The 17,461-nt window shown below is 45.7% G+C and overlaps 1 protein-coding gene across 1 annotated transcript in view; it reads right to left on the bottom strand.

Annotated features, from left to right (window-relative positions):
* Nucleotides 1-17,461, bottom strand: part of LOC118366726 (mediator of RNA polymerase II transcription subunit 14-like) — a 42,338-nt gene that overhangs the window by 2,182 nt on the left and 22,695 nt on the right. The window contains exons 23-25 of the mRNA XM_035749332.2: nt 15,047-15,226; nt 13,580-13,818; nt 11,855-12,034 (exon numbers count right to left, since the gene is read on the bottom strand). Coding sequence (XP_035605225.1) covers nt 11,855-12,034; nt 13,580-13,818; nt 15,047-15,226 — 599 coding nt within the window. The remainder of the gene's footprint in view (nt 1-11,854; nt 12,035-13,579; nt 13,819-15,046; nt 15,227-17,461) is intronic.

Here is a 17,461-nt window from a genome sequence, read left to right as displayed (position 1 = left end):
TTCAAAATGACCTGCTATGGAGGTCAGATCACCCAGCGTTTCTCTTTATCAGAAATCTTGGCTTTAGTTCCCACGTTTTCAGTCCGAGACATACAGTGCATTCGGAATGTATTTAGACCCCAACCTTTTTTTCTCATTTGACTCAAAGCCAGTGTCATGTCATTAGTAAACATTGAAACAAGTAATGATTCTACCAGGATTATGTTGGGGCGGCAGGTAGCCTAGGTGGTTAGAGCATTGGAATAGTAACCGGAAGGTTGCAAGTTCAAATCCCCGAGCTGACAAGGTACAAATCTGTCGTTCTGCCCCTGAACAGGCAGTTAACCCACTGTTCCTAGGCTGTCATTGAAAATAAGAATTTGTTCTCAACTGACTTGCCTAGTAAAATAAAGGTAAAATAAATAAATAATAAAAAAAAATGTTGGAGAGGTTTCCATTACAGAACAACAATTTCGAGTCTCATAGCAAAAGGTCTGAATACTTACGTAAATAAGGTATCTGTTTTTATACATTTCCACCAAAAACAAAACTGTTTTCGCTTTGGGGTATTGTGTGTAGTAGATGGATTAAATAAATAACATCTCATACATTTTAGAATAAAGCTGTAACGTAAAAAAAATGTGGATAAAGTCAAGGAGTCTGAATACTTTCCAAATGCTCTGTATGTATGTACAGTTGAAGTCGGAAGTTTACATACACTTAGGTTGGAGTCATTAAAACTTGTTTTTCAACCACTCCACACATTTCTCGTTAACAAACTACAGTCTTGACAAGTCGGTTAGGACATCTACTTTGTGCATGACACAAGTCATTTTTCTAACAATTGTTTATAGACAGATTATTTCACTTATAATTCACTATCACAATTCCAGTTGGTCAGAAGATTACATACACTAAGTTGACTGTGACTTGAAAAAACATGGAAAATTCCAGAAAATGATATCATGGCTTTAGAAGCTTCTGATAGGCTAATTTACTTAATTTGAGTCAATTGGAGGTGTACCTGTGGATGTATTTCAAGGCCAACCTTCAAACTCAGTGCCTCTTTGCTTTACACCATGGGAAAATCCGAAGAAATCAGCCAAGACCTCAGAAAAAAAATTGTAGACCTCCGCAAGTCTGGTTCATGCTTGGGAGCAATTTCCAAACGCCCGAAGGTATCACGTTCATCTGTACAAACAATAGTACGCAAGTATAAACACTATGGGACCACGCAGCCATCGTACCGCTCAGGAAGGAGACGTGTTCTGTCTGCTAGTGATAAACATACTTTGGTGCGAGAAGTGCAAAAGTATCTATATCACATGCACACACACCCTTCATGGGAAAAAGAACACTGGACAGAGGAACTCTGCCTAGAAGGCCAGCATCCCGGAGTCGCCTCTTCACTGTTGACGCTGAGACTGGACAGAGGAACTCTGCCTAGAAGGCCAGCATCCCGGAGTCGCCTCTTCACTGTTGACGCTGAGACTGGACAGAGGAACTCTGCCTAGAAGGCCAGCATCCCGGAGTCGCCTCTTCACTGTTGACGTTGAGACTGGACAGAGGAACTCTGCCTAGAAGGCCAGCATCCCGGAGTCGCCTCTTCACTGTTGACGTTGAGACTGGACAGAGGAACTCTGCCTAGAAGGCCAGCATCCCGGAGTCGCCTCTTCACTGTTGACGTTGAGACTGGACAGAGGAACTCTGCCTAGAAGGCCAGCATCCCGGAGTCGCCTCTTCACTGTTGACGTTGAGACTGGACAGAGGAACTCTGCCTAGAAGGCCAGCATCCCGGAGTCGCCTCTTCACTGTTGACGTTGAGACTGGACAGAGGAACTCTGCCTAGAAGGCCAGCATCCCGGAGTCGCCTCTTCACTGTTGACGTTGAGACTGGACAGAGGAACTCTGCCTAGAAGGCCAGCATCCCGGAGTCGCCTCTTCACTGTTGACGCTGAGACTGGACAGAGGAACTCTGCCTAGAAGGCCAGCATCCCGGAGTCGCCTCTGTTGACGTTGAGACTGGACAGAGGAACTCTGCCTAGAAGGCCAGCATCCCGGAGTCGCCTCTTCACTGTTGACGTTGAGACTGGACAGAGGAACTCTGCCTAGAAGGCCAGCATCCCGGAGTCGCCTCTTCACTGTTGACGTTGAGACTGGACAGAGGAACTCTGCCTAGAAGGCCAGCATCCCGGAGTCGCCTCTTCACTGTTGACGTTGAGACTGGACAGAGGAACTCTGCCTAGAAGGCCAGCATCCCGGAGTCGCCTCTTCACTGTTGACGTTGAGACTGGACAGAGGAACTCTGCCTAGAAGGCCAGCATCCCGGAGTCGCCTCTTCACTGTTGACGTTGAGACTGGACAGAGGAACTCTGCCTAGAAGGCCAGCATCCCGGAGTCGCCTCTTCACTGTTGACGCTGAGACTGGACAGAGGAACTCTGCCTAGAAGGCCAGCATCCCGGAGTCGCCTCTTCACTGTTGACGTTGAGACTGGACAGAGGAACTCTGCCTAGAAGGCCAGCATCCCGGAGTCGCCTCTTCACTGTTGACGTTGAGACTGGACAGAGGAACTCTGCCTAGAAGGCCAGCATCCCGGAGTCGCCTCTTCACTGTTGACGCTGAGACTGGACAGAGGAACTCTGCCTAGAAGGCCAGCATCCCGGAGTCGCCTCTTCACTGTTGACGTTGAGACTGGACAGAGGAACTCTGCCTAGAAGGCCAGCATCCCGGAGTCGCCTCTTCACTGTTGACGTTGAGACTGGACAGAGGAACTCTGCCTAGAAGGCCAGCATCCCGGAGTCGCCTCTTCACTGTTGACGTTGAGACTGGACAGAGGAACTCTGCCTAGAAGGCCAGCATCCCGGAGTCGCCTCTTCACTGTTGACGTTGAGACTGGACAGAGGAACTCTGCCTAGAAGGCCAGCATCCCGGAGTCGCCTCTTCACTGTTGACGTTGAGACTGGACAGAGGAACTCTGCCTAGAAGGCCAGCATCCCGGAGTCGCCTCTTCACTGTTGACGCTGAGACTGGACAGAGGAACTCTGCCTAGAAGGCCAGCATCCCGGAGTCGCCTCTTCACTGTTGACGTTGAGACTGGACAGAGGAACTCTGCCTAGAAGGCCAGCATCCCGGAGTCGCCTCACTGTTGACGTTGAGACTGGACAGAGGAACTCTGCCTAGAAGGCCAGCATCCCGGAGTCGCCTCTTCACTGTTGACGTTGAGACTGGACAGAGGAACTCTGCCTAGAAGGCCAGCATCCCGGAGTCGCCTCTTCACTGTTGACGTTGAGACTGGACAGAGGAACTCTGCCTAGAAGGCCAGCATCCCGGAGTCGCCTCTTCACTGTTGACGCTGAGACTGGACAGAGGAACTCTGCCTAGAAGGCCAGCATCCCGGATCGCCTTCACTGTTGACGTTGAGACTGGACAGAGGAACTCTGCCTAGAAGGCCAGCATCCCGGAGTCGCCTCTTCACTGTTGACGTTGAGACTGGACAGAGGAACTCTGCCTAGAAGGCCAGCATCCCGGAGTCGCCTCTTCACTGTTGACGCTGAGACTGGACAGAGGAACTCTGCCTAGAAGGCCAGCATCCCGGAGTCGCCTCTTCACTGTTGACGCTGAGACTGGACAGAGGAACTCTGCCTAGAAGGCCAGCATCCCGGAGTCGCCTCTTCACTGTTGACGCTGAGACTGGACAGAGGAACTCTGCCTAGAAGGCCAGCATCCCGGAGTCGCCTCTTCACTGTTGACGCTGAGACTGGACAGAGGAACTCTGCCTAGACCAGATCCCGGAGTCGCTCACTGCCTGGACAGAGGAACTCTGCCTAGAAGGCCAGCATCCCGGAGTCGCCTCTTCACTGTTGACGCTGAGACTGGACAGAGGAACTCTGCCTAGAAGGCCAGCATCCCGGAGTCGCCTCTTCACTGTTGACGTTGAGACTGGACAGAGGAACTCTGCCTAGAAGGCCAGCATCCCGGAGTCGCCTCTTCACTGTTGACGCTGAGACTGGTGTTTTGCGGGTACTATTTAATGAAGCTGCCAGTTGACGACTTGTGAGGCATCTGTTTCTCAAACTAGACACTCTAAATGTAGATGTCCCCTTGCTCAGTTGTACACTGGTGCCTCCCACTCCTCTTCTATTCTGGTTAGGGCCAGTTTGCTTAGTGTTGTACGAGATCTTCAGTTTCTTGGCAATTCCTCGAATGGAATGGGTTAACCAAGTTATGCAGACAACACCATTCTGTATACTTCTGGCCTTTCTTCGGAACCAATGTTAACTAACCTCCAGACGAGCTTCAATGCCATACAACTCTCCTTCCGTGGCCTCCAACTGCTCTTAAATGCAAGTAAAACTAAATGTATGCTCTTCAACTGATCGCTGCCCGCACCTGCCCGCCTGTCCAGTATCACTACTCTGGACGATTCTGACTTATAAAATGTGGACAACTACAAATACCTAGGTGTCTGGTTAGACTGTAAACTCTCCTTCTAGACTCACACTAAGCATCTCCAAAATCCAAAATTAAATCTAGAAACTGCTTCCTATTTTGCAACAAAGCATCCTTCACTCATGCTGCCAAACATACCCTCGTAAAACTAACCATCCTACCGATCCTTGACTTCAGCGATGTCATTTACAAAATAGCCTCCAACTCTCTACTCAGCAAATTGGATGCAGTCTATCACAGTGCCATCTGTTTTGTCACCGAAGCCCCATATACTACCCACCACTGCGACCTATACGCTCTCATTGGCTGGCTCTCGCTTCACATTCTTCATCGCCAAACCCACTGGCTCCAGGCCATCTATAAGTCTTTGCTAGGTAAAGCCCCACCTTATCATAGCTCACTGGTCACCATAGCAGCACCCACCCATAGCACGCGCTCCAGCAGGTATATTTCACTAGTCACCCCCAAAGCCAATTCGTCTAGATATATAAGATATACAGATGTACACACAATTTTAGAAGAAATTGATCGGAAAGGTGAGACAGCGATTGTTGTAGGACGATTCATTTAGCGATTCCCAAGTGGAGGAATATTTTTTTAATGGAGAGCACACCATTGTAGCCACTGTGTATAATCTGTAACGGTGCCTGCAGAAGAGGAACAATGTCACCGTTTTGGACTGGTAAATTCTTCTCATGCTAATGCCCTTGTTTGAAATTAATCATATAAAATATTATTTGTGATTTATTTTAATTTTAGAAGCAATATATAAAAATGTAATGAAAAGTGATGAAATGTGTCTGCCGTCCCACCCCAACACACATGAAATAGCCTATTTGAGGCTGTTGAGGGGAGGGCAGGCCCAAAACAATGGCCAAAGTGAAATGGAGACAGTAGATACAGCTGGTCTGTTGTAATATAATAAAGACAGTAGATCTAGCTGGTCTGTCATAATATAATAGAGACAGTAGATCTAGCAGGTCTATAATAATATATTCAACCTTATGTTCCCTGTACTCATTATATATGTTTATTACACCTCAGCAGCACAATATTGTGTAGAGCTTTGGCAAAGTGGGTGATGTTATATCCTTCCTGTTTGGTGCTGTCCGGGGGTCTCATCGGATGGGGCCACAGCGTCTCCTGACCCCTCCTGTCTCAGCCTCCAGTATTTATGCTGCAGTAGTTTGTGTCGGGGGGCTAGGGTCAGTTTGTTATATCTGGAGTACTTCTTCCGTCTTATCCGGTGTCCTGTGTGAATTTAAGTATGCTCTCTCTAATTCTCTCTTTCTCTCTCTCGGAGGACCTGAGCCCTAGGACCATGCGTCAGGACTACCTGCCATGATGACTCCTTGCTGTCCTCAGTCCACCTGGCCTTGCTGCTGTTCCAGTTTCAACTGTTCTGCCTGCGGCTATGGAACCCTAAACTGTTCATATTTACTTTTGAGGTGCTGTCCTGTTGCATCCTCTACAACTACTGTGATTATTATTATTATTTGACCCTGCTGGTCATCTATGAACGTTTGAAAATCTCGGCCATGTTCTGTTATAATCTCCACCCGGCACAGCCAGAAGAGGACTGGCCACCCCTCATAGCCTGGTTCCTCTCTAGGTTTCTTCCTGGGTTTTGGCCTTTCTAGGGAGTTTTTCCTAGCCACAGTGCTTCTACACCTGCATTGCTTGCTGAGGGTCTTCCAAATATTGAAAGTGTGTAAATAGTTACCCATGTTATTTTGTAAATGTATATCATTTTTTGGGGGGCTGTGTTAGAATACATTTTGGCATTTTGTATATAGTTATTTGTTTCAAAATGTATACCTTCCCCAATTTGACCACTTGGGTACATTTGTGTGGGACACCTGGGTCACTCCATGATAAATGTCATGTAGCACACTCATTTTGGAAGTTATCATTCTGAAACTTTGCACATGTCCTGTTGCCCTCTTATATTTTTCATTGAAATTGTCCCCATCATCCTATCTGAAGGTTTGTTTTATCTTGTTCATTTTAAAGATGATACAACAATACGTTTAAAAGACGTATGTTGTTTTTCATTGTATTATCTAAACCAGATCTATTGTGTTATATTCTCCTACATTCAATTCACATTTACACAAACTTGTGCGCAAAGCTGTCATAAAGGCAAAGGGTGGCTCCGGTGAAGAATCTCAAATCTAAAATATATTTTGATTTGTTTAACCCTTTTTGGGTTACTACATGATTCCATACGTGTCATTTCATAGTTTTAATGTCTTCACTACTATTCTAAAATGTAGAAAATAGTTCAAATAAAGAAAAATCCATGAATGAGTAGGTTTGTCCAAGCTTTTGCCTGGTACTGTAATTACAGCCATTTTGTTTCTTACTTTCTCTGACTGAAAATATATTTTACTGATAAAAACTCATTTGTTTAGGAAAAACATGACCTATTTCCTCAACCCTTGCTCTCTTTACTTGAAATATATATGTATGTACTGCATACACGTGACCAATAGGTCCTGACATATATCATCATCACATCAATAAATTGGTTATAACAAACTCACAACACCAACACGTGAAAAAGAACAAGGGAATGTTTACTGGTTGCTCAGGAGGGAAAGGGGAAGTCAGATGTGTGGAAGACATTTGATTTAGTTGTGGAAACTAATGGAGATCCAGAAAAAGGAGGGTATAGGAGCAAGCGCTGTATGCCAAACAGGTGGTGTATATTAATAATAATGATTTCTGACCATTTGGAACGGTGGAAAAAAAACAAATAAATTGAAGTATTATCTAACGCAAAAATTATAAATATATAAATCCTTTATTACAGCAAAGGCTAGTAACAGTTGCATGCATCGTGAATTGCGGCTTATTTATTGTTTAGGTGAATTAGCCAAAGCTCCCTTTGTTATTTCATTTAAAAAATGCTTGATTGCATTTCAAAGCATGAATGACTCACTTGTATGCTGTGTGATGACATGAACAAATGAATGATTGATATATTGAAATATAGGCGTAAGTTACGGTACTAAGACTAAACAGGACGTGCTCTTAGGCCTACAGTTCAATGGTGGTTATACAAGGCTACTACGATAACAAACCTAATATTTATAATGACATTACTTATTATAATGATGATCATAATAATAATTGTAATAATAACAATAAGAAGGAGATCAAGAAAAAGGAGGGTAGAGGAGTGAGAGTTGCATGTATATTATGTGTGACAATTTCTGCCAGTTTGGAACAGTGTAAACAACACAAAATAAATTATAAGTAATACTAGTCTGTTCGAACGAAAACAAATGTAAAGCCTTTTACAGCGTAGCAAAGAATAAAAACTGAAATAGCTTTATCCGACATTTTGCGGTTGCGTGAGGTTTGGTGCTCCCGAAATCAGTGGGCTATTAAACAAACACTCAAAATAGCAACAGAAGCACGATCTGTCTTTTTTCTGTAGATATCTATACATACATACACATATATACATCACACACACACATATATAGATATATATATAAAATGTATATATACATATATACAGTGGGGCAAAAGAGTATTTAGTCAGCCACCAATTGTGCAAGTTCTCCCACTTAAAAAGATGAGTGAGGCCTGTAATTTTCATCATAGGTACACTTCAACTATGACAGACAAAATGAGAAGAAAAAAAATCCAGAAAATCACATTGTAGGATTTTTAATGAATTTATTTTCAAATTATGGTGGAAAATAAGTATTTGGTGTCCTACAAACAAGCAAGATTTCTGGCTCTCACAGACCTGTAACTTCTTTAAAGAGGCTCCTCTGTCCTCCACTCGTTACCTGTATTAATGGCACCTGTTTGAACTTGTTATCAGTATAAAAGACACCTGTCCACAGCCTCAAACAGTCACAATCCAAACTCCACTATGGCCAAGACCAAAGAGCTGTCAAAGGACACCAGAAACAAAATTGTAGACCTGCACCAGGCTGGGAAGACTGAATCTGCAATAGGTAAGCAGCTTGGTTTGAAGAAATCAACTGTGGGAGCAATTATTAGGAAATGGAAGACATACAAGACCACTGATAATCTCCCTCGATCTGGGGCTCTCACCCCGTGGGGTCAAAATGATCACAAGAACGGTAAGCAAAAATCCCAGAACCACACGGGGAGACCTAGTGAATGACCTGCAGAGAGCTGGGACCAAAGTAACAAAGCCTACCATCCAGTAACACACTACGCCACCAGGGACTCAAATCCTGCAGTGCCAGACGTGTCCCCCTGCTTAAGCCAGTACATGTCCAGGCCAGTCTGAAGTTTGCTAGAGAGCATTTGGATGAATCAGAAGAAGATTGGGAGAATGTCATATGGTCAGATGAAACCAAAATATAACTTTTTGGTAAAAACTCAACTCATCGTGTTTGGAGGACAAATAATGTTGCATCCAAAGAACACCATACCAACTGTGAAGCATGGGGGAGGAAACATCATGCTTTGGTGCTGTTTTTCTGCAAAGGGACCAGGACGACTGATCCGTGTAAAGGAAAGAATGAATGGGGCCATGTATCGTGAGATTGAGTGAAAACCTCCTACCATCAGCAAGGGCATTGAAGATGAAACGCGGCTGGGTCTTTCAGCATGACAATGATCCCAAACACACCGCCCGGGCATTATTAGTTTTGCACCATTATTCTTACATAATATACCCATTTACAATTTCAGTAGCACGTCTTAGAGTGTGCCATCCCCGTGGCCTCCGCAATGGATTAGTCCACTGAGGGGTCAGCAGTAGTGGAAATTTTTAAGGCCTTCCTCTGACACCATCTGGTATAAAGATCCTGGATGGCAGGGAGCTTGGTCCCAGTGATGTACTGGGCCGTATGCACTACCCTCTGTAGCGCCTTCCGGTCGGATGCCAAGCAGTTGCCACACCAAGCGGTCATGCAGCCAGTCAAGATGCTCTCAGTGGTGCAGCTGTAGAGGCCCATGCCAAATCTTTTCAGCCTCCTGAGGGGGAAGAGGTGTAGTCGTGCCCTCTTCACAACTTTGTTGGTGTGTTTAAACAATGATAGGTCTTTAGTGATGTGGACACTAAAGAACTTTAAGTGCTCGACCTGCTCCACCACAGCCTCGTCGATGTAAATGGAGGCGTGTTCACCCCTCCGTTAACCTGTAGTCCACGATCAACTCTTGTCTTGCTGACGTTGAGGGAGAGGTTCTTATCCAGGCACCACACTGCCAGGGTCTCTGATCTCCCTGTAGGTCGTCTCATCGTCATCGGTGATCAGGCCTACCACCGTAGTGTTGTCGGCAAACTTAATGATGGTGTTAGAGTCGTGCACGCCCACGCATTCGTGGGTGAACATGGAGTATAGCCATTTTAGACAGGTTACCTTGGCGTTCCAGGGTACAGGGACTATGGTGGTTTACTTGAAACATGTAGGTATAACAGACTGGGTCAGGGAGAGGTTGACCTGCTTAAAGGTCTTACTCACGTCGCCTATGGAGCGCGTAATCACAGTTGTCTGGAAAAGCTGGTGCTCTCGCATGGTTCAGTTTTGCTTGCCTCAAAGCGAGCATAGAAGGCATTCCATTCGTCTGGTAGGTTCACTTCACTGGGCTTTGTGGCTGGGTTTCTCTTTGTAATCCGTGATAGTTTGCAAGCCCTGCCACATCCTACAAGTGTCAGAGCTGCTGTTGTAGGATTTGATCTTAGTCTGTATTGACGGTTTTCCTGTTTGATGGTTCGTCAGAGGGCATAGCGGGATTTCTTATAAGGGTCCGGATTAGTGTCCCGCTCCTTGAAAGCGGCAGCTCTAGCCTTTAGTTAGGTGTGGATGTTGCCTGTAATCCATGGCTTCTGGTTGGGATATGTACATACGATTACTGTAGGGACGACGTTATCAATGCACTTATTAATGAAGCGGGTGACTGATGTGGTAAACTCCTCAAAGCCATTGGATGAGTCCCGGAACATATTCCAGTTATTGCTAACGAAACAGTAGTTTAGCATCTGCTTCATGGGACCACTTCCATATTGAGCATGTCACTGGTACGTCCTGTTTGAGTTTTTGCTTGTAAACAGGAATCAGAAGGATAGAGTTATGGTCAGATTTTCCAAATGGAGGGTAAGGAAAGGTTTGTATGCATCTCTGTGTGTGGAGTAAAGGTGATTTAGGGTTTATTTGCCTCTTGTTGCACAGGTGACATGCTAGTAAAAATTCGCTAAGACAGATTTCAGTTTTCCTGCATTAAAATCACTGGCCGCTAGAAGGGCCGCCTCAAGATGAGTATTTTCTTGGTTGCTTATGGCCCTATACAGATCGTTGAGTGTGGTCTTAGTGCCAGCATCGGTTGGTAAATCGGGTGGTGGTAAATAGACTGTTACGAAAACTTGGTCAATAGTATGGTCTACAATTTCCTCGAGACTTCCTTAATATTAGAGATCGCCAACCAGCTGTTAAGAGACACACACCTTCCCCCTTGAGCTTACTGCCGTTTTGTCCTACCGATACATAGAAAAAAACAGCTCAATGTGAATTATGCATGTCCTCGTTCAGCCAAGTTTCAGGGAAACATAGGATATTTCAGGTCCCGTTGATAGGATAGTCTTGAATGGCGCTTGTCCAGTTCGTTCTCCAGTGATTGTACCTTCTCCAATAGAACAGAGGGGGTTTATTTACTCTCCGCCGTAGTTTCATCAGGGTGCACGTCGGCCTCTATATCGCCGTCTCTTTCTCTTCAGAGTGTCGGGGATAACGGCCTTGTCCGGGGTTAGCAGTATGTTGTGTTCCGCCGACTCGTTGAAGTAGAAATCTTAATCCAAATGGAGCTTAGTTACCGCTGTTCTGATGTCCAGAAGCTCTTTTCAGTCATAGACAATGATGTCCGAAACGTTATGCGCCAAAAAAGTTAAGATAAGCAAAAAAAAAGCAGCGTTAAATGCTGGAACATTGCCTTTAAAAGCTGCATTGTCGACAACCCACACAGAAACAGATTGAATCCCGGCATAACTGTGTCTTAAAGAGGCAGAAAATGCTCCTTGCTTTTCTCTGATGTAGATATTTTTCATAGCATCAGTGAGATGAGTCTACTACTTCAGATTCACTGCCATGGGTCATCTTACTCATTTATATATACCTAAACCATAATGACCAGAGAAATATAAATAATGAGGAATACATTCACCACCACGGCTATTTCAGCTATTATGTCTAATGTATTGACTTTGGAACTGGAGGACGGAGATGTGGTCTACATGCGTCTCCCCTCAGGCAGGATGCTCTACGATACTTCTAGTGACCACGACACCTTCAGTGGCTTCCTGCTCTTCCCAATGTGAAGAGAACACCACCAATACTGTAAAGAACTCAGCGTAATGAACTCAATGCTGTCAACAGGCCCAAACATTTCAAACAAAATAAATGTGCGGGCATCCTTAAGAAACTACACTAGTCTTACCCGAGTCTCAAAGAACTTCTCCAGGACCTGTAGCTCCTCCTGTGACCAGGGGCCGGTGTTCTCGGGGGTTACTTTGAGCTGCAGGGTCTGGTAGGTCTTTGGGTTGAGTGCCACGCGACACTTCAACACCTCCGTCTTGAACATGATCACACCCGGCTCGTTTGAGTTCACAATAGACAGCTGGAGAGAGGGAGGACGGGAGGAGAGGAGAGAGAGGATTGTTATAATAGAAAAAAAATGACAAAAGAAATAAGTAAAAATAGAAAGATTGTTCCACATTAGCTCTACAAAGTACCATCATCTACATGGCATTTTCAAAAGATCACATTTTAATTGGGGAAGGAAACTAGCCTCTATCTACTAATGCTTGGGCTGAAGTTTCAAGAGATTGAAGGCTGGGGAAAAGCAGTGGGGTTAAGGAACAGCCCAGCAGAGAGCTTCTACCAAGGAGTTAGACAGAGATGAAGTAATTAGAATAGGGCTGGGCGCTACGGCCTAAAAATCATATCTCGATGTTTTCAAATGATATCTCAATTTAAAAAAAACGTTCTCTAAATAAGCATTATTGTACAATTAAATGTTAAAATACACTGCATTTCAAACAGTCAGAAATAATCTAATTAATTCAGGGCTTGTGAAGTTATACCTAATCTAAATATAAGCCTTCCACAACCATAAAACTCACTAATAATGTAATTATTATCAAAATAATTTAACCTGATATTTTTGCCACATGCGACCAACTGAGCATTAATTTTTTCAGAAACAATGTTAATTTATACTCTCGTTTTAGTAGTGTCTACTCTGCGCACATTGTGAGTAGTTGAGACATAAAAAGGGTTATACAAGGTTAACTTCCCCTCTACTACAGTAAAATAATAATAAAATAATAAAATAATGTTTTGGTGTCAATATCACCGATTCTGTAGGACCAAACCTCAAATTCAAAAAGCGAGTTGAAACCGCTTGTCAGAACTCTGTTGACGTGAGAGGCAGAGTGAGGGGCTTGGTGTGTGTGTGTGTGTGTGTGTGTGTGTGTGTGTGTGTGTGTGTGTATAGAACATAGAAAAAGAGGCGAACTGAAATTTGCCCAAAATCAAGCCAATGCGTTTCTATGGGTTTATTTTGGACCTAAGCTTGTCGACCTGCCTTCAAGCCTTTGGGACAACAGCTCACAGTGTTAGTGCAGAGATTTGCATCTTGTCATTTATACAGATCTCTGGTGTAAATGGGAAGGTGCAGACAGCACAGAGGAGCGAAGGAGACGAGACCAAAACTACAACATGAATACAAAACACTCATAACAACGAAAAATAACAAAACCTTGATTCTTGTGATTCAGGCATTTGGAATACCGCGCAAAAACATATATTCAAGTGAATTTGATATATCGCCCATCCCTAGAGCTGGCTAAATCAGGCTTCATTTGACAGTGACATGAAGAAATGGGATGAGAGAGATAGCTAAGCTGAGGAGAGATGGGGTAGGAACAGATGTTTGAGGACAGTGGTAACACTCACGTTAGCCTCCAGCTGGATGAGATAGAGAGAGAGATGGAGGGATGAGATGGAGGGATTAAATGGAGAGAGGGAAAGAAGATGTGAGAAGGACAGAAATACTTGTTTATTTAAGCCATAGGTTGAGTGGGTGAGTGAGAAAGGGAAAGACGAGAGAAAGACAGATGGACTAAACTCAGAGATGAGTGGACCACAGATCACCACTCACGTTGGGCTCCAGCTGGATGATCCTCTGCAGGTGGCGTCTCATGATAACCGAGCCCAGGAAGCGCTCCAGCGGAGAGCAGAGGTAACTTCCTGCCAGGCCCGGAACCAGGCAAGGGGTGGGCGAGGGCAGCAGCAGCACATGCAAGGCATTGTGGGTGAGGATGGTGGGGATGGAGGCAGCCCAGGAGCGCTGAGGTAGCTTACGGGGCGGGGGCATACTGCTGGGCATGGATCCGGAACCTGGAGAGAGAGAGAGACACATAAAACAAGCCATTTTTTAAGACGTCTTTTAATTTTTTTTATACACATTCATGAAGATGTCTTAACATCTTCAACCTTTGGAAAACAGATCTGATTTCAGTGGATTATCATTCAGGGAGCAGGGTTTCCGTTAGCCGGTAATAGCCAGCTTTTGCCCAGATTTTTGTTGTTGTTGAAAAGCTGATAAATGAAATTGGCGCCAGCCGGAGTCGGAAGTTGGATAACCGCTAAACACAATTTTCCCGAGTCGGATAGTTTTTTCCCCCCAGTTCCCATTGACTTGAACGCACTGAAGTCGGACATTTCCGTGTTGTTCATCAGCGTGTCAAACGCTACTTTGCAATGAGCTGAAGGCAGTAGGCTGTGACTACTTAATTGTTTAAAACCTGAACATTTTAAAACATATGAGGCATGTCTTATCTTGCTTCAAAGTAGCCTTAGAAATGTAGAACGAGAGGAGATCTAACACATATTTGAATCTCTGTCACCGTTTGTGTGACAGGCGCCCTTTTTACACTGTGGTTTCCTGCCAGTTGCATTATGGAACAAACATTCACTTGTTTCCTACTGCCTTGTGCGCATTGCTGTGCTAATGTGAACAAATGACAGGTTTTTGGACCTGAGGAAGATGCGTTTTCGGATCAAAACGTTGTCAATAAAGAGGCGAACTGGGAATTTAACAGTGTGAGGGCCTTCTTGTTCTTTACTAAGAAATAATAGGTTTATCAACATTTTAAGCTAAACGTTCGGATCTTTTGCATCACTAATGTAGACTAGGCTTACTGGTTATATGAATTTGGGATCCATCTTCCCACAACTGTCCCAGATTCTGTTTGGAATAGGTTATTTCTTCCTCGACAAGCTGACCAATAAAATAGCTAGCCTAAAATGTTCTACTATAGTGGATTGACAAAGGTTAGTGATTTTGCTGTTCGTTACTCGTCTTGTTGGTTGAGCAAAGGTAAATGTGGACACTTATTCTAACATGTTCAAAGTGCACATCAGAATTCAGTAAGAAGGACCGCTTATCATTGCATCCTCAAATGTGCTGTGGGTGGATGCCCTAATCAGGTCACGCACCTAATGCATATTGGTCCGATAAATTTCCCAAATGTCCAGTAAATTAAATTGTTGTAGGTCAAATGTCCAGCGCCAATGAGAGTCATGTATGGGGATGTAGAGAGTTTCTACGGTGTGTGGTACTCACTGGAGCCGGCGCGCGGGGAGTGTGAGGCGTCGGGGATGGGAGAGTGGAGTGAGGGGTTTCCAGGAGACATGCCGTGGATGCGAGCCCCAGGAGAGGGCCCTGAGACTTGGGGAGAGCCTGGCCACTGGCCCCTCTGGTTGGGAGATACCATAGCATAGGGGGAGCTGGGGTCCAGAGCACCTGGGAAATATACAGACAGATATTATTTTTCACTCACAACATCGTCGACGTCAATACAGTATCCACTGATATTATCAGTCATCATCATCCTCAACATAATCACAGCAATAATAATCAATAATTGTCATGAACCTATTTGTTTACTCAGACAAACAGTCCGACATGAACCATGACGCACAAAAACACACATATACACAGACTGGCACGTTCTCAAACACTTCCATTACTCCCCAATTAACACTCTCCACTGTTAAACCACCACTGTGTGCCCACTGCCCAGTCAAGCTTGGGTTCAACTTCTCAACCACCTGAGAACAGACTAAACAGGTGTCAGAACTATCCAAGGGACCGGTGAGCAACAGCACAGGGACCAGTGCAAGTCCATGGGCTAGAGGTTGGAAACATTGAGCAATGTGCCCAGAAAGTTCACCAGTCAGCCACCCAGCCTGCCAGACAGCAAGCTAGCCTGCCAGCCCATATACAGCCCTGCCCGCCTACAGACCATGTGTCACTCAACTTGCACCATGGACCGCCTATGGTTGTACTCCTCTACCCCAGCCCAGTCCTATACCCCAGCCCAGTCCCCTCTACACCAACCCAGTCCACACATCTACCCCAACCCAACCCCCTCCTCTAACCCAACCCCCTCCTCTACCCCAACCCCCTTCTCTACCCCAGGCCAGCCCTCTCTACCCCTCTACCCCAGTCCCCTCCTCTACCCCAGCCCCCTCTACCCCAGCCCAGTCCCCTCTACCCCAGCCCAGTCCCCTCTACCCCAGCCCAGTCCCCTCTACCCCAGCCCAGTCCCCTCTACACATTCCTAATATTGCCCTCAGAACAGCGTCAATTCTTCGAGACATGGCTCTACAAGGTGTCGAAAGCGTTTCACAAGGATGCTGGCCCATGACTCCAATGCTTCCCTATGGCTGGATGTCAGAGGGGGAGCTCAACGCTCCGCTAGTAGAGCCCATCAAATTGGTAGTCCCTGTGCGCACACACACACAAACTGACCAAAAAGGCTTGTCAGACACACTCACATACACTGCTCCAAAAAATAAAGGGAACACTTAAACAACACAATGTAACTCCAAGTCAATCACACTTCTGTGAAATCAACATGTCCACTTAGGAAGCAACACTGATTGACAATGCATTTCACATGCTGTTGTGCAAATGGAATAGACGACAGGTGGAAATTATAGGCAATTAGCAAGACACCCCCAATAAAGGGAGTGGTTCTGCAGGTGATAACCACAGACCACTTCTCAGTTCAAATGCTTCCTGGCTGATGTTTAGGTCCCTTTTGAATGCTGGCGGTGCTTTCACTCTAGTGGTAGCATGAGACGGAGTCTACAACCCACACAAGTGGCTCAGGTAGTGCAGCACATCCAGGATGGCACATCAATGCAAGCTGTGGCAAGAAGGTTTGCTGTGTCTGTCAGCATAGTGTCCAGAGCATGGAGGCGCTACCAGGAGACAGGCCAATACATCAGGAGACGTGGAGCAGGCCGTAGGTGGGCAACAACCCAGCAGCAGGACCGCAACCTCCGCCATTGTGCAAGGAGGAGCAGGAGGAGCACTGCCAGAGCCCTGCAAAATGACCTCCAGCAGGCCACAAATGTGCATGTGTCTGCTCAAACGGTCAGAAACAGACTCCATGAGGATGGTATGAGGGCCCGACGTTCACAGGTGGGGGTTGTGCTTACAGCCCAACACCGTGCAGGACGTTTGGAATTTGCCAGAACACCAAGATTGGCAAATTCGCCACTGGCGCCCTGTGCTCTTCACAGATGTGCTCAGTGGCAACCTGCTTTCGTGACAGACGTGACAGTCTGGAGACGCCGTGGAGAACGTTCTGCTGCCTGCAACATCCTCCAGCATGAGCGGTTTGGCGGTGGGTCAGTCATGGTGTGGGGTGGCATTTCTTTGGGGGGGGCCGCACAGCCCTCCATGTGCTCGCCAGAAGTAGCCTGACTGCCATTAGGTACCGAGATGAGATCCTCAGACCCCTTGTGAGACCATATGCTGGTGCGGTTGGCCCTGGGTTCCTCCTAATGCAAGACAATGCTAGACCTCATGTGGCTGGAGTGTGTCAGCAGTTCCTGCAAGAGGAAGGCATTGATGCTATGGACTGGCCCGCCCATTCCCCAGACCTGAATCAAATTGAGCACATCTGGGACATCATGTCTCGCTCCATCCACCAACGCCACATTGCACCACAGACTGTCCAGGAGT

This window comes from Oncorhynchus keta, chromosome 34, assembly GCF_023373465.1.
Source record: "Oncorhynchus keta strain PuntledgeMale-10-30-2019 chromosome 34, Oket_V2, whole genome shotgun sequence".
NCBI classification, from domain to species: Eukaryota; Metazoa; Chordata; class Actinopteri; order Salmoniformes; family Salmonidae; genus Oncorhynchus; species Oncorhynchus keta.
The sequence above is the reverse complement of the archived record's forward strand: the minus strand, read 5'-3'. Positions and strand labels throughout refer to the sequence as shown.